The sequence below is a fragment of the Myxine glutinosa genome, chromosome 10, assembly GCF_964187855.1.
Source record: "Myxine glutinosa chromosome 10, kmMyxGlut1.1, whole genome shotgun sequence".
Classification (NCBI taxonomy): domain Eukaryota; kingdom Metazoa; phylum Chordata; class Myxini; order Myxiniformes; family Myxinidae; genus Myxine; species Myxine glutinosa.
In genome coordinates, this window is record NC_136270.1 from 73,595,980 (window position 1) to 73,618,778 (window position 22,799).

At 45.8% G+C, this 22,799-nt stretch overlaps 1 protein-coding gene across 2 annotated transcripts in view; it reads left to right on the forward strand.

Moving 5' to 3' along the window:
- TBC1D5 (TBC1 domain family member 5) overlaps positions 1–22,799 on the forward strand; it is a 124,807-nt gene that overhangs the window by 32,458 nt on the left and 69,550 nt on the right. For both annotated transcript variants that reach the window (XM_068126756.2, XM_068126757.2), the window contains exons 3-4: positions 9,005–9,068; positions 18,606–18,714. In XM_068126756.2, coding sequence (XP_067982857.2) covers positions 9,005–9,068; positions 18,606–18,714 — 173 coding nt within the window. The remainder of the gene's footprint in view (positions 1–9,004; positions 9,069–18,605; positions 18,715–22,799) is intronic.

The window sequence follows — 22,799 nt, forward strand, 5'->3', positions numbered from 1 at the left end:
CAATTTTAAATTCAGGCTGTAACACAACAAAATGGGAAAAAAGTTAAGGTTGTGAATACTTTCTGAAGGTGCTGTATGTGTGTACATGTGTGTGGTAAGTTGCTGTTATTGGCTGCTAATGCAGATAGAGTGAATGATTAAAAGTTGGGTGGGTGGTTAAAGTTGTTTTTTTGTTGTTGAGGGATAGGTTGAGGATAATAAGTGAGAGTGAGGAAAAGAGCACATGCAACAGAAATGCAGAAGAGTAACACACAAACAAATAGCATCTGCAGTGAAGGCACAAAGGTGCAATAACAAAGAGCCATGACAAAGGGACAGACATTGACAACAAAAGGCATAAAGAAGCAGACAGCAGAGCAAACAAAAATAAGTGTCTAACTTCCCTGCTAATGTCTGCTGCTCTTCTTCTGGTCCAATCGGTTCTTCTGATCATGTGCTTGTCAAAGTGGACATCTCTCTGGCCATTCTCAGAGAGCCTCCTCAGCGTCGACGAGTCTGGCATTTCACTCAGGCCGACTGGGACGGTCTTCAAGCAGCCATCAATCGTCTGGATTGGTCTCCCATCTCCACTGCCTCTGACATCAATTCTTCCTGGGAATTCTTCCAAAGCAAACTGATCTCTCTCATGCACAGATTTATCCCATCTCGCCTTCAGTTGTCTTACCCTTCCTCCCGTCCATGGTACACTGAATCTTGTGGTGAGGCAGTTGCCCTGAAACAACTTGCCTTTGCCTCTTGGAAGGCTAATCCAACTGAAGGAAATCTCAGTTCCTTCCACCAAGCTCGGAACAAGTGTGTGTCTACCCTCAGGAGTGCCAGGAAGCACTATCTCTCCTCACTCAAGAATGAACTCTCAAACCTGTCTCCTTCCTCCAAATCCTGGTGGCGTCTGGTCAAATCCGTTTCTGGTGTTTGTTCCCCCTCCATCCCCTCCCTTACCTCAAATGGCCACAGTTGACATCGCACGTGACAAAGCCGAATGCCTCAACTCTGTGTTTGCCTCAAAATCCTTAGTCCCAAACCCATCTCTCTCTGTTCCCACCTTTCCCAGTCGAACCAAACTGCTCCTGGACTCTGTGACCTTCTCTCCTGACAAGGTGGAGGAGTTTTTGTCAAACCTCGACTCTGATTCTGCAACTGGACCAGATGGCATCAGCCCACGGGTCCTAAAATCCTGCTCTGCCGCTCTATCTCACCCTCTCTCTGTTCTTTTCACCCTATCTTTTGCTCAAGGTCATCTGCCAGCATCCTGGAAATCAGCAAACATTACCGCTTTACACAAAAAAGGTGCAAAAACAGATCCTTGCAACTACAGACCAATCAGCCTGCTCCCAATTATCAGCAAAGTCATGGAATCCATCATTGCTTCGGATATGAAATCTTTCCTCTTCTCCAATGGCTTGATCTCTGATCATCAATTTGGTTTCAGACCAGGTCACTCTACTCTGGACGTGCTGCTTCTGCTGTCTCAACAATGGATGGAGGTCCTCAATGCCAAACAGGAAATCAGAGCTGTCTCCCTTGACATATCACGTGCCTTCGATACGGTCTGGCACCCAGCTCTGCTCACCAAACTCTCCTCCTATGGTATCCATGGAAATCTCCATGCATGGCTTGCGGACTTCCTCTCTGGTCGTAGTCAACGTGTGGCCCTGAATGGATTTCTCTCATCTCCCCTTCCCGTTCAGGCTGGAGTTCCCCAAGGCAGTGTGCTGGGCCCTGTGCTTTTTCTGGTCTTTATCAATGATCTCTCCGACTCTCTGGAAAATCCTCTGTATCTCTTTGCTGATGACTCCACTCTCTGCCGCTCCATTCCTCTTCCCTCAGATCGGCAGTCTGCAGCCTCCTCACTCTCTGAAGACCTGGACAAAATCACAGACTGGTCAAACATGTGGAACATGTCTTTCAATCCTGACAAATCTCACACTCTTACTATGTCTCTCCGAAAAGATCGACTGGACAACCCTCCCATCTACTTTCTCAACAATCCTCTCCAAGAAGTTCTGTCGCTCAAGCTTTTGGGTCTCACCATCTGCCATGATCTTTCTTGGGAAAACCACATTTCCAAGCTGGCCTCCAAAGCCAGTCGCCGACTGGGCATCCTCCGTCGTGCGAAGTCCTTCCTAGGCACACCTGAGCTCCTCACCACATACAAGGCTTTCATCCGCAGCTCAATGGAATACTGTTCTCCCCTATGGGCTGGTGCTCCTGCCTCACACCTGGCTCGGCTTCACGCTGTTGAATCCAAAGCTTTCAGAATCATTGGAATCTCCCGCGATGAAGCTATCTCTGAGGGCTTTTCACTCACTCACCGCAGGCAGGTAGGTGGTCTTTCTGTCTGCTACCGACTCCTCTCCGGCCTTGCTCCCCCAGCTCTCTCTGTGCTCTGTCCCCCAAATATTCCTACAGGTCGCACAAGATCTGCCAGCCACCCTCTGATGGTTAAACTGCCGAAATCTCGGCTCTCTGCTCACCTTCACTCTTTCATTCCTCTTTTCTCCCGCCTCTGGAACAAACTCCCACACTCACTTCAATCACACTCCTCCCTCCAGGTCTTCAAAACAGCTGTTCACCACCATCTCTTATCTTCCCCCATCCAAAACCTTGATCTTTTCTACCCCCACTAATTCACCCCAGATCCACCTTGTTTGAAATTCCAACTTCTTTCCTGGAAGTCTTGGCAGTGTCCATATGTTTTATACCTCTCCCACCCCCCCCCCCCCCTTCCCATGCCTCCCTCCCAAAGCCCTCTCCTTCCCACAGTTCTCTCGATGTCTCCATGTCTCTCGGTCCCTGCTCTCAAATGTTGTGTTTGTGTCCTTCCCCCTCTCTCCCCATCTTGTCTACCGCTCCCGATGTTATTTGTTTTGTGTGTCTGTTTGTCTTTCTGTGTGATTAATGTTCGCTCTTTCACGAGCCTCGATCTTGTATACAAAAAAAAAAAAGAAAAAAAAAAAAGTGAATTTTTAAAATGGTATCCTTGGCTTTGGATGATAAATTAATTGAGCAAATCGATTTCATCCTTGCATCTCTCGAAAAACACATGGCTTTTTTTTTTTCTTTTTTTTTTTGTACACAAGATCGAGGCTCGTGAAAGAGCTAACATTAATCACACAAAAAGTCAAACCGACACATAAAACACAAAATAAGGGGAGCGGTAGATAAGATGGGGAGAGAGGGGGAAGGACACAAACACAACATTTGAGAGCAGGGACATCGGGAGAAATGTGGGAGGGGGAGGGCTTGGGGTTAGGTGGGAGAGGTATAAAACATATGAACACTGCAAGGACTTCCCGGAAAGAAGTTGGAATTTCCCAAAAAAAAAAGGTGTATCTGGGGTGTATTAGCGGGGGTAGATTGTGGTTTAGCGGGGTGGCTTGGGGTCAATTTTCAAGATTACCGTTACCGGGCGGACAAAAGCGCCATTTTTGGTGTGAGGCTTCCTTAGGGTATATCAGTTGATTTTAGCCGAGGAGCCCTCTCGAAATATGTACGTAACCATGGTAACACAAACAAATCCAAGATGGCTGCCGTTCATGATAAAATACCAATTTTCTTGGGTTGTAGTTGTTAGAGGAAAGCCAAATTGTATCAAAATATTACTTAAATATCAGAACCATGTCCTCAACATGTTCGGTCACCCTCCTGAAATATTAAAGTAAAACATAAAAATCCAAAATGGCCGCCATTTATGCTGAAATAGCAATTTTCTTGGTTTTTAGCGGTCATACGATGGCTAAATTGTACCAAAGTATGATTATATTATACCAGAATATTTTTATTGAAGCCCTATTTTTAAAAAAGATACACAAATAACCTACCACATATGGACAACATGGTTGTTTATTTCCCGTAGGTCTAAAGATCAAAGAAATCAAACTACATAATATTGACTGCAACATCCAAACTAATTGAATTTAAAAGTGATCTAAACTATTTTTTCTCAAGATAGTGCGTTCTTATAGTGCGTTATGCTTTTGTCCCTGCTGTAGCTTTAACAACCGCTGCAATTGAAGTACCTGAGAGTAACACAGAGCCAACCAAGACCTGCTTAAATGAGGCACTTATCCAAGAAAATAGTTGGGTCGAACATGCACTAGCACTGTTAGAGGAGGATGTCACCAATGAAGATGCCATCGTCTGGGCTGCCTATCATGCTTCGCAGCAACCTCCCATAGAAGACCCTCCAGCTGTGTGTTCACTACTGCCTATGTTCTACGAAAAGTCTTCCACCGCCGCAATGATAAAGCACGGCATGGATGTCCAGAGACAAGCGATTGAGTATCTCAACCCAGGACAAATTCCAGTCACTACCTTTGATCAGCCTCTATTTGCCCTGGCAAAGTTTGTACAGTGGAAATGGCCTGATACTCATGGGGGAAAAGTGCATGTTGTTATGTTAGGTGGTTTACACACAGAAATGGCACTGTGGAACACACTTGGAGATATTCTGGAAAGTTCTGGCTGGACTACCGCCCTTACAGAGGCAGATGTGGCTTTCACTGGCATAGCCGACTCATTTCTGAAGGTGTCACATCTCACACGAACCAGGCATGCCCATCAAATCACCCTCCTTACTCTCCATAACCTTCAAAAAAGGCTTTCCTGCTCTCCGAGAGACCTAAAGACAATCAATCTGCAGAAGCTTGGAGGAATGACATGCTGAAGAAGAGTCCCACCTTTATGTACTGGGACCTTATCCTGAGATACGAAACCCTTATTCTCATCTTCATCAGGGCTCACAGAGAAAAGAACTTTCCTTTGTATGTAGATGTCTTGGAGCAGCTGACACCTTTGTTTTTTGCCCTGGACCATGTGAACTATTCAAGATGGATGCCTGTTCACATAAGAGATATGAAGTCTCTGCCTGACCCTATCAAGGAAGAGTTTGAGAAACAATGCCACTGGGTCCTTTCTAAAACCAGCAAAATATTCTCTACTATCCCATTTGACCAAGCTCATGAACAGGAGAACGCGAAAGTCAAAGGCTCTGGTGGTTGTATTGGACTCACAGGAAACCCTGTCGCATTTAGACGCTGGATGTTAACAGGTCCCGAGTTGGCCAGATTGCAAACACAGTTTGAGGAAGAATACTTTCCCAATGATGACCCAGATTTTCGGAACCATGAACAGGGCCTTGCATCACAAAAAACATTTCAGAAGGAAGTAAACAATCTTTCTGAAACCTTCAACAGAATGGGAAACCCCTTCCTTGATGATTTTGAAGAGCTAGTGACACTCGACAGTCGCAATTGCATGGATGAGTCTGTAGTATCCGCACTACGCACATTGGAAGACACAGGCATAAAGCAGTATCAGGAGTATGTCAAGAGTGTACTTGAAGATCGCAGCTGCTCTATACATGACCCAATCAAGAAGAACTCACTGGCTCTCTTCAAGAGACCTAAACCCAAGGCCCCGACAAAGCAGGGGAAGAAGATCAAAGTGCTCCAGAACAATGTGGCACTTTTTGGCCAGTTGTACATTGCCATGCAAAGTCACGAGGGTGACCTGAAGGAATTCTTTGCCCATGAGATACAACCCTTTCCACCTTCTCTCTCAGACTTTGGTAAGCTGCATTTACCAAACACAAAGTCCGATCTACTGAAATGTATTGAGCAGCCCGAGCAGCCTGAGCCACCTTCAACCTATGACTGCATTGTACTGGATGGTGCTGTCATTGTGCACTGTCTGCCGACTACTGCAGTCAGCACGTTCATTGAGTATGCAGACAAGGTGTTCATCCCCTACCTGGTGAAGCAGCTACAGAATGCCACAAGGTTGGATGTTGTGTGGGACACATACATTCCAGACAGTTTGAAGGAATCAACCCGGGAAAAGAGAGGAAAGGGTGTGCGCAGAAAAGTGTCCGGCCAAACCAAGCTTCCAGGCAATTGGATGGACTTCCTCCGTGATCCAAAAAACAAACAGGAGCTATTTGCCTTTCTGACGTCCAAGGTTGCCGAGTTTACCTTTCCATCAGGCAAATCCGTGTACATCACATCAGGTGAATCTGTAGTATCCACAGGCACCATCAACGCCATGCTGAACTGCAACCATGAGGAAGCAGATACGAGGGTCATAGTGCACATCGTGCATGCACTAGAGCAAGATATGAAGACTATTAAAGTGCGCACTCTTGACACAGACGTTGTAGTCATACTTATTGGTACATTTTATGATCTCATGGTCACTCAGCCATTGGTAGACATCTGGGTTGCCTTTGGAATGGGTAAGAATTACAGATTTTACAGTATCAATGCCATATGTGACAGACTTGGGGAAACAAGATCACAAGCTCTACCAGTATTTCATGCCCTTTCTGGATGTGATACCACATCAGCCTTCCAAGGTAAGGGCAAGAAGTCAGCCTGGCAGGCTTGGCAAGCCTATGAAGACATCACAGAAACATTTGTGTATCTGGCTCGTCACCCCTTTGAGCTTCTTTATACAGACGCTGATCACTTCCAGAAGATCGAGAGACTAATCATCATCTTGTATGATAGAACAAGTCCCTTGAGCTCCGTCAATGAAGCAAGACAGGAACTCTTCTGCCAGAAGAATCGATCAATGGACAGAATACCACCCACACAGGATGCTCTTCTTCAACATGCCCGGCGGGCATTGTACCAAGCCGGAATCTGGACAACCAGCACACAGACACAGCAAGTGGTTCCTTCTCCACAGACATTTGCATGGACCAAGGTGTCAGATGTATGGGTACCAGTTTGGATATCAATGCCAGAGGTTTCCAGAGCATGCAGAGAACTAATCAAATGTGGTTGCAAAGGAGACTGTACCACATGCAAATGTGGCAATGCCAATCTTGTCTGCTCAAAACGTTGTGTTTGCCCATGTATTAAATAGACAAGTAAATAAGAACATTGCAGATGTCTAGATTACTGAGAAAGTAAGGATTTGCACATTGCACACTGAACATTATAATATACTTTTGTTCAACAGAAATCCCCCATGCTCACTACTGAATGACCAAAGTACTTGAACACTCAATTTTTTAAAATTATTTTCTTTAAAAGTTGATGACTGAGGTCAATTATATCATGTAGTGGTTATAAGTTTCATGATTGTGTGGCTACAAATTCCCCTCATCCCAAGTGGGACTGGGAGGTTTTTTTTAGACCAGGAGTATTGTAATATATAAAGCTATATCAATATGCAGTACCAGAGACTTTTGGGGGCATCCTCATTTTTTCAAAAACAAATGACATACTTTGCTTACATGTACCTCCAAGTCGGCTTTTTTTTGTTTCAGTGTTTTGTTTTGATTAATGTGCAGCCTATATCAGGTGTACATATGTACTTAATAGTCTAGTCCAAGCTGGATCCGACCAGAAAGGATAACCATTAGGAGTGCAAAATATCGAGCCCAAGAATTTGGCGTGTCGCTTATTGGATGTCACGCCTACCATTACAATCAGTATCCACTATAAACCAATGAGAGGATTAGATTAAGTCTTAATCTAAACCTCTCATTGGTTTATAGTGGATACTGATTGTAATGGTAGGCGTGACATCCAATAAGCGACACGCCCAATTCTTGGGCTCGATATTTTGCACTCCTAATGATAATGTTGTATTTCCAGGGTATGATGTTTACAGCTTATCATTCGCAATAATTGATGACCTGGAGTTATAAGCAATGTATTCAAGCCAAAAGCTTTCCCCCCCCCCCTAACATTGAGGGCGCCCTTCACATGAAATCACTGAATGTCCCTTTAAATTTACTGGTGATATTGTAATATCAAAATACACATTCAGTGTCCTAAAAATTTATATTTTGATACCAATTTTTGCTATCCATGACTTATATAACCCGGGAAATGTGTTTTTAATTACTGGATGGCGGCCATTTTGGATTTTTTGGTTTTACACGAATACGCGTAAAAATTCGCGAGGGCTCCTCGGCTAATATTGATTAATAGGTCATTAGGAGTGTTCATGCCAAATTTGGTGATTTTGTCCACCGTGTAACGGTAATTTTGCTAAGCCACCCTACTAGTTAGGGTTAGATGAATACTGTTGTTTAATACTTTGGCTGAGGATGCTTCTTCATTTGCAATAGCCATAGCGGGGGTAAATGTGTTTAATTAGAACGGTACTCAGTAGAGTGTATACCTCCGCCAGACTGAACATTTCTTATCCCACTGATAGGCCGGATCTACATCCAGACACTAAGCAAAATATAATCGGCTTGTTCATGTCCACCAAGTTTTGTCCGAATCCGTCCATAACTTTTTGAGATATCGTGCTATACTGTATATAGTTTTGGCCCCATCCCTCAATAGTGAAGAATGACTTTATAAAATTCGAGTATATGGATCCGGATCTTCACCAAAGTCGAAACATTTCGTCCTTGTCACATACCCAACCTCTCCAACAAGTTTCGTCGAAATCCGTCCATAACTTTATGGGATGCCCGTCTCACAGACAGACAAACAAACAGACAGGAGTGAAAACATAACCTCTATCCACCTTCGGAGGCGGAGGTAAAGATGGAAAATAAATGGTTAAAAGATGACCTTATGAGTTGGCCATGCGTAGCTGCAGCATGAGATCAAAATGTTGTTTTTTGGGGGTAGTTTTTAGTTATGGGTTGTACGTGCTGCTGCTTTCAAGAGAGCACTTCAAAATCTATCTAAATTTTTACTAGCTTCCCTCATTTAGGGAAATTCTTAGAAATCCTTAGATTAGACATTATTTCCTTAGAAAAACATTAGAAAATTTCCCTCAAGGCCGAAAACATCAAACTTTAGCATTGTCTTGAAACACTTCGGGTGCTTCTGCAACCACCTTTGAATGTATATACCAGGGATTATAAATCTGCGGCCTAACATCAATATAATGAATCCGCATTTCATCGATGATTCACCAGAAACATACACAAGAGTCCGAGACTGCTGCAGCACTACCGATGAAACGCCGAGGCTTGTGAATGTTTTGTTATCCTGTTATTGCAGCCAAATAGAAAATCTGTGCCTTGCAGTTGAGCCGTGTGAGTTTGGAGCCAATGAGATCCCAAGGCCGGAGTGTCAACCGGATTCCTACAGGTTGTTGCACAAATCCAAATTTGACATTACACCATTGCTTCTGATGTTGTGTTTACGTGCCTGTTCATTGCATCACAACGATGAGCTGCACAATAATGTAACAATCTTGTGCTGGCGAAACTTTCCTCACACGGTAACTCAAAAATTGTGAATCCAGGAGCATTGAAACTTTAAGTTCGTATTCAGAATGCACACCCTGAGATCTTGTTTGTCCATGGTCATTTGTTTGTTTGTTTTCTTGACAGGAGTGAGGCTCATGGAAGAGTAAGGACTGAAACTGATAGTGAGACGAGCATCAAGGGAATGAACAGGAAAGGAGCAGAAGAAGGAGGAGAGGAAACTGAAACGAGCAAGTAAACCGGTTGAGTTAGGAAAGGAAAGGAAGGAGGTAACAATAAATGGTGGTGCACGGCTTTCTTGAGGTCCTGGAGGGAAAAGTAAGACAGAACAGCTTCTGGGAGGTGGTTCCATAGAGGCAAGAAGTGAGGAAAAGCAGAGTTGAGTCGTGTAGTCAGCCTCGATTTTAGGAGTTTAACTGGGAGGGGGAAGAACACATGCATCCTGGAATTGTTTGGGAGGATCGAAGGACTGAGAGAGCAGAGGGAGAAATGTTTAAAAAGACGGTAATGCCTTGCCACACGCTGCTCCTCAACACGCTTGTTTTGGTTTTACGCCCGCTGTACATTATGACTCTACCACCCAATCCGCAAGAACACTTCGGACATATGTTCCAACAAAACGTGGCCCAAAGGTGTAATACACCAGGTGGGGACTCACATGATGACGCTTACCTCGAGTCCACGTCCAGCCCAGCTTGTTTGAGAACACCTTATTTTTTTTTTTTTTTTTTTCCCTTTTTTTAAATTTATTCTTTTTTTGTATACCAAGTCCAGGCTCGTGTAAGAACTAACACATATACAACAACAACAACATGCATTTTAAGGTCATTTTCCCTGCTAGAGCGGGGGGGGGGGGGGTTAGCTTTGCGGTCCCCATGACAATCTTCTCCATTTTGCCCTATTTTCTGCATCTCTCCTTGTTAACCCCCTTGCCCGCATTTCTTCTTCCACCATCTTCAGCCAAGTCTTTCTCGGTCTTCCCCGTCCTCTACTTCCTTCTACATTCATTTCCATCACTCTTCTCAACCAGTCACTTTCATCCTTCCTCAACACATGACCAAACCATCTCAACATGTTCCTCTTCACAGCATCAATCACAGGCTCTATTCCCATCATCTTTCGCAATTCATCATTTGTCTTCCTCTCTCTCGACGATACTCTGCACATCCACAGAACCATTCGCATTTCCACCCTTTCCAGCCTTCGTTGCTGCTCCACGTTCATTACCCATGTCTCGCTCCCATAAATCATAACACTTCTCACACATGCAGCATACACCTTTCCCTTCAACTTCAACGACACTCCCCTCCTCATCAGCACGCCACTCAGTTCCCGAATCTTCTTCCATGCACATCTCACTCTTGCAACCGTTGCCGAGTCTGATCCACCTTCTCCATTCAGCATGTCTCTGAGGTAGCAAAATGTTTTCACACCTTCCAGCTTCATGCTGTCTCCAAGATCCATCTCAACATTTCCTCCATCTGCAGCTCCCTCTGTGCACACCGTACATTTGAATGTAGCTGCCACACTGGTTAATGACCCTCTCAGACCACAACATTTTTGATGAACCCACTCAGCGCACATTGTACATTGAATGGAGTTCACTCCGACACCCTTCCTGCACACAGCACATGGCCACTTCCCAGTTCTTTCCACCTCACCACATGCTTTACCACTTGCCATCACCTTCGTCTTTCCTATATTCACCTTCAGACCTTTTGTCTCCATACATTCCTTCCACTTGTTCATCTTTTCTTTCAGTCCATCCATACTTTCCACAATTAACACCAGATCATCTGCATACAACAACTCCCACGGTAAACCCTCCTTTTCGTTCTGAGCCAGCACCTCCATCACAGCTACAAATAGTAGTGGACTTAGTACCGACCCCTGATGCACTCCCACCTTCACCTCAAACTCACCACTGTTCTCGTCCTTCGTCCTTACAGCTGTGCGCGCTCTTTTGTACATTGCCATCACTACTCTGATCAACCATTCCTCCACTCCTAACTTCCTCAATGCCCATGTCAATACTTTGCATGGAACCCTATCGAATGCTTTCTCCAGATCAACAACAACAACAACAACAACATGCATTTTAAAGGCCATTTTCCCTGCTAGAGCGGGGGTTAGCCTTGCGGTCCCCATGACAATCTTCTCCATTTTGCCCTATTTTCTGCATCTCTCCTTGTTAACCCCCTTGCCCGCATTTCTTCTTCCACCATCTTCAGCCAAGTCTTTCTCGGTCTTCCCCGTCCTCTACTTCCTTCTACATTCATTTCCATCACTCTTCTCAACCAGTCACTTTCATCCTTCCTCAACACATGACCAAACCATGTCAACCTGTTCCTCTTCACATCATCAATCACAGGCTCTATTCCCATCATCTTTCGCAATTCATCATTTGTCTTCCTCTCTCTCAACGATACTCCGCACATCCGTCGAACCATTCGCATTTCCACCCTTTCCAGCCTTCGTTGCTGCTCTACGTTCATTACCCATGTCTCGCTCCCATAAATCATAACACTTCTCACACATGCAGCATACACCTTTCCCTTCAGCTTCAACGACACTCCCCTCATCATCAGCACGCCACTCAATTCCCGAAACTTCTTCCATGCACATCTCACTCGAGAAACCGTTGCCGAGTCTGATCCACCGTCTCCATTCAGCATGTCTCCGAGGTAGCAAAATGTTTTCACACCTTCCAGCTTCACGCCGTCTCCAAGATCCAATTCAACATTTCCTACATCTGCAGCTCCCTCTGTGCACACCTTACATTTGAATGTAGCTGCCACACTGGTTAATGACCCTCTCAGACCACTACATTTTTGATGAACCCACTCAGCGCACATTGTACACTGAATGGAGTTCACTCCGACACCCTTCCTACACACAGCACACAGCCACTTCCCAGTTCTTTCCACCTCACCACATGCTTTACCACTTGCCATCACCTTCGTCTTTCCGATGTTCACCTTCAGACCTTTTGTCTCCATACATCCTTCCACGTGTTCATCTTTTCCTTCAGTCCATCCATACTTTCCGCAATCAACACCAGATCATCTGCATACAACAACTCCCACGGTAAACCCTCCTTTACGTTCTGAGCCAGCACCTCCATCACAGCTACAAATAGTAGTGGACTTAGTACCGACCCCTGATGCACTCCCACCTTCACCTCAAACTCACCACTGTTCTCGTCCTTCGTCCTTACAGCTGTGCGCGCTCTTTTGTACATTACCATCACTACTCTGATCAACCATTCCTCCACTCCTAACTTCCTCAATGCCCATGTCAATACTTTGCATGGAACCCGATCGAATGCTTTCTCCAGATCAACAAACCCAAGAAACAACTTCTTCCTCTTCTCCATGTACTTCTCCTGCAACTGCCTCACAATGTAAAGCGCGTCTGTTGTTCCTCTTCCTGGCATAAATCCAAACTGAATTTCGTCGATCTTCACCTTCTTCCTTATCCTCCTCTCCAACACCCTTTCCAATACCTTCATTCCATGCTCCAATAACTTTATCGCTCGGTACGAGCCACACTCCAGAGGGTCACCTTTCCCCTTGTATAGAGGGACGATGGTACTCAGTTCCCAATCCACTGGAATGCGGCCTTCTTTCACCACCAGATTACAGATCTCTGTCATTCTCTTCACACCCCAACTTCCTGCTGCCTTCAACATATCTCCCACAACTCCCGTCGGCCCTCCCGCTTTTCTACTCTTCATTGCTTTTATCGCTTCCTCAACTTCCTTCTCAGTTATCTTCTCTGCCGGTCCTAAAACTGGGTTACTCTCTATGTTGCCATCCCATTCATTCTCTGTATTCAACAGCATTTCCATATATCTTTTCCATCTTCCTTTAATTCCATCTGGGTCGACAACGATTTGTCCCACTTCATCCTTCAAGCAACTCACCCCCATCACATCACACCTCTCTTTCGCTATCTGCTTTGCAATCCTGAATACCGCTCTCTGACCCTCTTCCGAATCCAAGCTTTCTCCGAACATTTTCCTCCATGCCTCCTGCACCTTTGCTACCTCTTTCGTTGCAGCCTTCTTGGCTGCCTTATAACTTTCATGCTCTGCCTTTTCTGCTCCCGTACCCTTCGCCTTCTGCCACTCCTTGAACTTCTTCGTCTTCTCGTCAATCCTCTTTCCAACATCCTCATCCCACCACCATGTTTCCGAGTGCCTCGTCCATCCACATACCTCACCAACGGCTCCCAACGGACTATCTTTCATTGACATCCAACCATGTTCAAGCTCAACCACATCATCCTCGACCCTGCTCAGCCTCTCTTTTAATGCCTCCCTTACTGTCACCTCTTTCAACCTCCACACCTTCATTCTCGGTTGGTACTTCACCCGCCGAGCTCTCCTCGCACCTTTCACCTCGAACCAAAACATATACATAGAACATATAATAAAGGGAGTGGCTACCCCAGTTTCAACAGCCGCCAAGCTCCTGAAAGTACTCTTTGGGAAGCCAAGCTAAGTGCCGGCTGAAGGGGTTTATTTTCATTTTATCTTTCCCTTGACACCACCCCCCCCCCCCCACCCCCCAGAATTTCCATGTTTTAAACGTTTCCTGGTGTGTACCCTGGATAAGAATAGGTACACCGTATCCCTGCGTGTCGTAAGAGACGACTAAGAGGGTTGGCGTCAGGAAGGGCATCCGGCCATAAAAACATTGCCTCAAAAAAAAGGGAACCATGACAATTACAACTACATATGGGCAGGGTACAGCCCGAAGTGGAGATCGGTTTCTGAGGTTTGGGACATGGAATGTAGGGACAATGACAGGGAGATCAGGAGAAGTGGTGGAAGTATTGGTCAGAAGAAGAGTGGACATATGTTGTGTGCAAGAGACGAGATGGAAGGGAAGTGGTGTGAGAATGGTGAAGGGTAGGCAGGGACAGAAATACAAGTTTGTGTGGCAAGGCTGCCCGGAGGGCGTGAATGGTGTTGGTGTCCTGTTTTCTGAGGAGTTTGTAGACAGTGTGGTGAGTGTGACTAGAGTGAGTGATAGGTTGATGATGGTGAAAATGATGATTGGAAAGCTCTTGGTGAACGTCATCTCGGGATATGCTCCGCAGGTTTGTCGAAGCGATGAAGAAAAGGACAAGTTCTGGTGTGCGATAGAGAAGCTGATGGAAAAGGTGAAAGATGAGGAAGTTGTTTTGGTAGGAGGAGACCTAAATGGACATGTGGGAAGGAGTATGGATGGTTTTGACGGAGTTCATGGGGGTTACGGATATGGTGTGAGAAATGGAGAAGGTGAAAGGATTTTGGAGTTTGCTGATGGAGCTGATTTGTTGATTTGTAATACTCAGTTCTAGAAAGAGGATAATAAGCTTGTTACATACACGTCAGGTGGGTCGACGACAACCGTTGACTACCTGATGGTGCGTAGGCGAGATAGGGGGCACCTCCGGGACACAAAGGTGATCCCGTTTCCCGGGGGAGGAGGCTGTTTCACAGCACCACTTGGTTGTCTGCGACGTAAGGGTGAAAGGTGTGAGGAGAGCTCGGCGGGTGAAGTACCAACCGAGAATGAAGGTGTGGAGGTTGAAAGAGGTGACAGTAAGGGAGGCATTAAAAGAGAGGCTGAGTAGGGTCGAGGATGATGTGGTTGAGCTTGAAAGTGGTTGGATGTCAATGAAAGCTTGTCTGTTGGGAGCCGTTGGTGAGGTATGTGGATGGACAAAAGGACCACCGAGGCACTCGGAAACATGGTGGTGGGATGATGAATTTGGAAAGAGGATTGACGAGAAGAGGAAGAAGTTCAAGGAGTGGCAGAAGGCGAAGGGTACGGGAGCAGAAACGGCAGAGCATGAAAGTTATAAGGCAGCCAGGAAGGCTGCAAAGAAAGAGGTAGCAAAGGCGCAGGAGGCATGTAGGAAAATGTTCGGAGAACGCTTGGATTCGGAAGAGGGTCAGAAAGCAGTATTCAGGATTGCAAAGCAGATAGCGAAAGAGAGGTGTGATGTGATGTGGGTGAGTTGCTTGAAGGATGAAGTGGGACAAATCGTTGTCGACCCAGATGGAATTAAAGGAAGATGGAAAAGATATATGGAAATGCTGTTGAATACAGAGAATGAATGGGATGGCAACATAGAGAGTAACCCTGTTTTAGGACCGGCAGAGAAGATAACTGAGAAGGAAGTTGAGGAAGCGATAAAAGCAATGAAGGGTAGAAAAGCGGGAGGGCCGACGGGAGTTGTGGGAGATATGTTGAAGGCAGCAGGAAGTTGGGGTGTGAAGAGAATGAGAGATCTGTAATCTGGTGGTGAAAGAAGGCCGCATTCCAGTGGATTGGGAACTGAGTACCCTCATCCCTCTATACAAGGGGAAAGGTGACCCTCTGGAGTGTGGCTCGTACCGAGCGATAAAGTTATTGGAGCATGGAATGAAGGTATTGGAAAGGGTGTTGGAGAGGAGGATAAGGAAGAAAGTGAAGATCGACGAAATGCAGTTTGGATTCATGCCAGGAAGAGGAACGACAGATGCGCTTTTCATTGTGAGGCAGTTGCAGGAGAAGTACGTGGAGAAGAGGAAGAAGTTGTTTCTTTGGTTTGTTGATCTGGAGAAAGCATTCGATAGGGTACCACGCAAAGTATTGACATGGGCATTGAGGAAGTTAGGAGTGGAGGAATGGTTGATCAGAGTAGTGATGGCAATGTACAAAAGAGCGCGCACAGCTGTAAGGACGAAGGACGGGAACAGTGGTGAGTTTGAGGTGAAGGTGGGAGTGCATCAGGGGTCGGTACTAAGTCCATTACTATTTGTAGCTGTGATGGAGGTGCTGGCTCAGAACGTAAAGGAGGGTTTACCGTGGGAGTTGTTGTATGCAGATGATCTGGTGTTGATTGCGGAAAGTATGGATGGACTGAAGGAAAAGATGAACACGTGGAAGGAATGTATGGAGACAAAAGGTCTGAAGGTGAATATCGGAAAGACGAAGGTGATGGCAAGTGGTAAAGCATGTGGTGAGGTGGAAAGAACTGGGAAGTGGCCCTGTGCTGTGTGTAGGAAGGGTGTCGGAGTGAACTCCATTCAATGTACAATGTGCGCTGAGTGGGTTCATCAAAAATGTAGTGGTCTGAGAGGGTCATTAACCAGTGTGGCAGCTACATTCAAATGTAAGGTGTGCACAGAGGGAGCTGCAGATGGAGGAAATGTTGAGTTGGATCTTGGAGATGGCGTGAAGCTGGAAGGTGTGAAAACATTTTGCTACCTCGGAGACATACTGAATGGAGAAGGTGGATCAGACTCGGCAACGGTTGCTCGAGTGAGATGTGCATGGAAGAAGTTTCGGGAACTGGGTGGCGTGCTGATGATAAGGGGAGTGTCGTTGAAGCTGAAGGGAAAGGTGTATGCTGCATGTGTGAGAAGTGTTATGATTTATGGGAGCGAGACATGGGTAATAAACGTAGAGCAGCAACGAAGGTTGGAAAGGGTGGAAATGCGAATGGTTCGGTGGATGTGTGGAGTATCGTTGAGAGAGAGGAAGACAAATGATGAATTGCGAAAGATGATGGGAATAGAGCCTGTGATTGATGCTGTGAAGAGGAACAGGTTGAGATGGTTTGGTCATGTGTTGAGGAAGGATGAAAGTGACTGGTTGAGAAAAGTGATGGAAATGAATGTAGAAGGAAGCAGAGGACGGGGAAGACCGAAAAAGACTTGGCTAAAGATGGTGGAAGAAGAAATGCGGGCAAGGGGGTTAACAAGGAGAGATGCAGAAAATAGGGCAAAATGGAGAAGATTGTCATGGGGACCGCAAGGCTAACCCCCGCTCTAGCAGGGAAAATGGCCTTTAAAATGCATGTTGTATATAATAAAGGGAGTGGGAGACAAGAGGGGGAGAGAGAGGGAAGCACAACAGTAGAGAGCAGGGACATTGGGAGATCTGTGGAAGAGAGGGGGCTGGGGCGGGGAACTTTTCATTGCCATTTCATTTGTGCTCAACTTTCTGTGCTTAAAAGCCCGAAATGTCAAAGTGAAATGAAATTAAACAAAGCGTTTTCCTTCAAGGTAAATTGGACATTTTGAAACGCTTTGAGAGACGGCAAAGCAACGCTGTTATAGGCCATGCTCTTTCTTGGACCTGCACAATACAGTACCCAGCATGGTTGACTTCTCCAGACTTTCGTTTTGTGTACTCGTGGTGTGTCCAACCAAAGTATTACAGTTTCTGTTTTAGCATCAGCCCTTCTAATATACATGGTGGTCTAATTTCTTGAAGCACTGATTGGTTTGTTCTTCTTGCAGTCCATGGACATTTTTTTGACATTTGTCTCCAACACCGCATTTCAAAACTGGCAATCTTATTCGTTTCTTTCTTTTTCACTGTCAATGACTCACATCCATACATTACAACTGCAAATACCAGAATATTCACGAGACTCAGCTTAGTTTGTCTTTGTCATTCCAGATTTTTATCAATCCTGACATTGCTGTTTTCTCTGACATTAACCGTCTATTAATTTGTCATGCACATTTTCCACTCACTTCAATCTTGGAAACCAGGAAAATGAAACTTCCCACGTGATTGTCTCCCAATCTGAACACGTCGATCTTATCCGTTTTGCAAGATTTTAGTCTTTTTTAAAGTTTAAATAATCACTGCCTTTTTCACTTTCCTTCTTCACTGTCTCCAGAATTTTGAGTCTTTCAATTTGAGAAATTGCTCAGTCTTTCACGTGCCGTTTTTCAAACTCCAGGCATGCCTTTTTCTCAGGAGTCCCTTCCGTCTGGCCACTCTCCCATAAAACCTAGATTTGTGAAGTTCTGCAGAGACTGTTTTCCTTCCGGCAGATTCTCCCATCTCAGCCAAGAACTCTGTGGTTCTGTCAGAGTGGTCATTGGGTTCTTTTTCACCTCCCTGACCGAGATCCTTCTTGCCTGGTTGCTCAGTTTGGTCAGACGGCCAGCTCTCGGAAGAGTCTGTGTAGTTCCATATTATTTCCATTTCCTAATGATGGAGCCTCACAATTCTATCTCAGAGTTCTACGCACAGTTCCTTGGACTTCATTGTGAAGTTTCTGCTCTGACATGCACTGTCACCTGTGGGACCTTATATAGAAAAGTGTTTCTTTCTAAATCATGTCCAATCAATTGAATTGGCCACAGGTGGACTCCAATCAAGTTGTCGAGACATCTCAAGGATGATCAAAGGTAAATGGATGCACCTGAGCTCAATTTGGAGTATGTGTAAATCAGTGAGGAGAAAAACTTAATTTAATCCATTTTAAATTCAGGCTGTAACACAACAAAATGTGAAAAAATTCAAGGGGTATGAATACTTTCTGAAGGCGCTACATATTGTCTTGTCATTAATGGTTTCATTTTACATGATTGTGATGCCCTCTAGACATCATAACAATAACTCTATGTACCTTGCAGGCAAGAGTGGCAGCGGTTGTTTGAGGGGCCTGGGATTCATCACAACAGTCAGGAAGTGGGTCTTCGTGGCCAACTTCGCAGCAGCCGCTTTCGCAGCATCTACTGGAAGGTGGGATTGGTAAACGAGAAATTAGTCTTGAACTGGCTTTGTGAAGTTTGTCTCCATTATTGCCTCCTGGACCCTACTCATGAGAAACTGCTTCTGTGCCATGTCACTTTTGAATTTGGGAATAGAGTAATCGGTTTACTTTTATATTTTTAATCAACTGGTAAATGGACAGTTGATAGTGATAGGTTATATTATGTTTATTTTTTTTATTTTTTTTATTTTTTTACATGGTCTAGGGCTCTAGCCTCATGGAAGAGCTTGGACACTGAACAGATCAGGACACAACATAACAAAGGGAACAGCAGGAGAAAGGGGAAACGCCGGAGAAATAGCAGGTCGGAGGGAGAAGGTAGATGGAGGAGACGGACAAACAAAGGATGCAGGTAACGTTGAGGGGTAGGGAAGAACGCAAGGCGTGGACAAGATGCATACATAAGTTTTAAAAAATTTGGAGGAGTGGGGGTGGTCTAATGGGTGTAGAAAAGATCATGGCTTTGGGTGTGGGGGGGTGGGGGGGGTGACCTGAGATGGTGGTGAACAGCTGTCTTGAAGACCCGGAGGGAAGAATTGTATTGAAGAGTGTGGAAGGCGGTTCCACAGGCAGCAAAAGAGAGGATCAAATGACTGGAGGTGAGCAGTGATTCTGGATTTAGGCAATTTGACGAGGAGGGGGTTACTGGTGGACCAGGTTGTTTTTGTTCAGCCATTTTTTTAATTTTTGTTTGTTTTGGGTTGTCTGTCTGGTTGTCCTTCAAAACTTTTTGTTCCCATGATAACTTAAGAGCAGCTGAAGGGATCTAAGTCAAACTTGGAACAAGTATGTATAATAATGCAAAGACTAACTGATGAGATTATGGGGTTAAGAGGTCAAAGGTCAGAGCTTAATAGGTTTGCATTAATGTGATAACTTGATAACAGCTAAAGGGAGCTAAGTCAAACTTAGTACAAGCATGTATAATGATGTAAAGATAAATGGATTCGATTATGTGGTCAAGAGGTCAAAGGTCATGGAAGTAGTGTCATGTAGGTCATGTTTGGTAAAAATTCTCTTTCTGATCTAAGTTGTGAACCACTGATGGGATTTTTATCAAACCTGGTATAAGTATATTGTTACGGATCCGGGGGACGGCACTCCCGTTAGCAAGGGGAGGGGGGGGGGGGGTTAATCCCCCTTGTCTTGTTAAGCTGGCCGTCCGACCGGTCCTGGTACTTGTAACGCTCTTTTGCGGGGTGGGATTGATCAGGGTTATTGGTCCAGGTATTAGCCCGAATACCTTTATCAATCCCTCCACAAAACAGGGAGACAAGTACCGCTCGAATCCCGGACAAGATGGTATTTGCCGAGCGGTTTAGCAATCCGGAATCCGAGCCGTTAGCAATGGACTAAACCCAATTATAAAGCGGTTCGGCCAAAATCGTGCCACAGGTACTCAATTGAAAGAAATCACGAAAGCGATCGGACGAGAATGAAACCAAAGTAAGGAGGAACAGGTATTTATTATTAACTATACAAAAACCAAAGGAAGAGCAGAAATAAAAGTAATATACAGGAAAAGGAGACACAGTGCAATGCTTAAACAGGCTTACTTATACCCACAGGACAATACAAACAGACTCACACGAATAGGGAATTGCGGGCAGGAATGACTGGAGGGATGAGAAGGGTAGTCGGTCCACACAGCTGGCGGCAGGGAGGTCCGGGGATCGCGGCACGATGTCGGGGTCCGGCTTGAGCGTCCACGCTCCGGTTCCGTGGCGAAAAGCCGGTTGTCAGTGCTGGTTGGGATCGCCCACGAGCGTGCCGACTCTCACTCGCCGCTGGATGTTCGCGCCAAGCAAATGACGAAGATGAATGATGGACGATCCTCTCAACTGGTACCTTCTCACCGTCTCTCTCCCTCTCTCTCTCCACCCTCTCGCGCCAAGGGTTTTTATTATCATTACCACACCCTTGGAACCTTCTCGATTTTACCAGACGTTTCTTTGCCACGTCCTTGGAACCTTCTCGATTTTACCAGACGTTTCTTTGCCACACCCTTGGAGCCTGGTTGGTCGTTAGGGGCTCTCTGGCTCCACCTTTGATGACGAGGGCTCTCTGGCTCCACCTTTGATAACGAGGTGGGGCCACGCCCTTCTTCTCCGATCCTGGCCTCGTGGGCAATGGAGTTTTGGCGCGATGTGGAGCCAGTAAACACAGCCCCATGCAACTTACTGGCACTTTTAGGAGGCCGTTGGGGGTATTGAAAGGGATCTATCCTATCTGATTGATGCAACGCAAATTCAACTATTGGAAACACAGCCTTACCTGAAGCACATACTAATGACATAACTATTGAGAGGTCCTATGGTGTTCTACGTGTTGTACATGGACTAACTAAGGTGCAATCTTTAATTAACAGCCAATTAAGGGGACATGTACACAGGGGTCATTTATAAGGGGATTTACTACTAAATTTACATATGAAGGTTCTAAAAACCGTAACACAGCACCCTCATTCCTCACGGCACGTTTCGGGCCGAAAAAACTTTAACTTAGTGTGACACGTAGGTGTAATATCCCTCTACTATTAACCTTGCCCTTGAGTGCGACAGTTTTAAAACACAATTAAGTATGTCCCGCCTGCTACGTTGCATCCTGCCTAACAGATTCGCACCCACAATTAACCGAATTGCGGAATTAATTCACAACCTATACATGCACGGTAGGGAGCATGTTATTTACCAGTGACATTATTTTGACTATTTACAAAACGCAACCCAGGACCTGTCATTTGTTTGGGAGACAAAAGAAAAAGAACCCTGTGGGAGTGTGGGAGGGAGGAGAAAGCATGCACTGCATCGATACACCACCTCTACATGCCCGGGGATGCAGGATTGATATTGCAATGCATCCCCGAGCATGCAAGCACCAAAGCACCAATAAGCAAGCACCCGTCAAGCACCATCCAGTGCTACATTGCACACACAATAAAAAACAAACTGATTGTCTTCTTTCTCTGCTGCTCCCTCTGCTGGCCGTTGTCTCTTCCAGATGTTGTCGTTCTTGTGGCTTGCTGCCTATTTGCAATAATAACAATAAAAAGCACAAAACGTGTCCATTTTCATTTATGGCCCACAGGGGCCAACTATGGGTGGTCCACCTTTAGGGCAAGGGGGGCCACCTCACCGTGGTCCGCAAGCAAACTTTCTTGGGCCATCATGGCCGGTCCCAGCAGAGGGGTCATGCCACAAACGTGTGGTCCATAAGTGTGGTGCTCGGCCACAGAACCGTGGTCCATAAGTGCGGTGCTTGGCCGCAAGACGTGCGGTCCATAAAGTGGTGCATCGATCCAGGCAGCTGGCAGCGGTGGCTCTGGCACACAAATGCGGCTCCCGCACGCTCTACCTCAGTGCCCAGAGAGCACTGTCCATGGGGGAGGGGGGGGGGGGGGAGAGGAAGACAAAGCAGAGTCAGCGAGGGCAAGGGCGCAAGGGTACACATCAATAAAGGCAATGCAAAGGTGAGGTGTGTTGTAGAATCGATCAAATGCACACTTTGTCCCATATGTAGGTTTAATAACAATCAGATCTCTGGCATCATCCTGTAGAATACAATCATGCAATATATATCAGGATCTTGGCATCTTATAGAAAGGATCGATAATATTAGTCAATGCAAGCAAGCCTAGAATATCTGCATGTACGTACCATCCGAGTCTACATGTCATAGAGTAAATGTCGCAGGAGTGGCCCGGAGTCGCGGACGTCCGAGGTCTTATAGACACCTCTCAGTGGTTTAAGTGAGCATCACACCTGGGTTCAACTTTGATACATTTTCACTACATTCTCCCCGCCGTTAGAACTACACTGCCGCTAGGCAGGGATCAAGCATGCGACAGCATTAATTGATTAGTGATGTCGGTCCATGTCAGTCGGTCCATGTCAGTCGGTCCACCCGTAGCGGTCAGGGCGGCGAATTGCCCTGCCAGCACGGGTCCGGAAACTACCGGGTACGACATCCCAAAGCCCGGAGTCCCCTGCATCGGAGTAGCCACTGGAGGCAGGCGTCGGAGGGGGCACCACAGTGCCTTCAGGTAGGGGTGTAT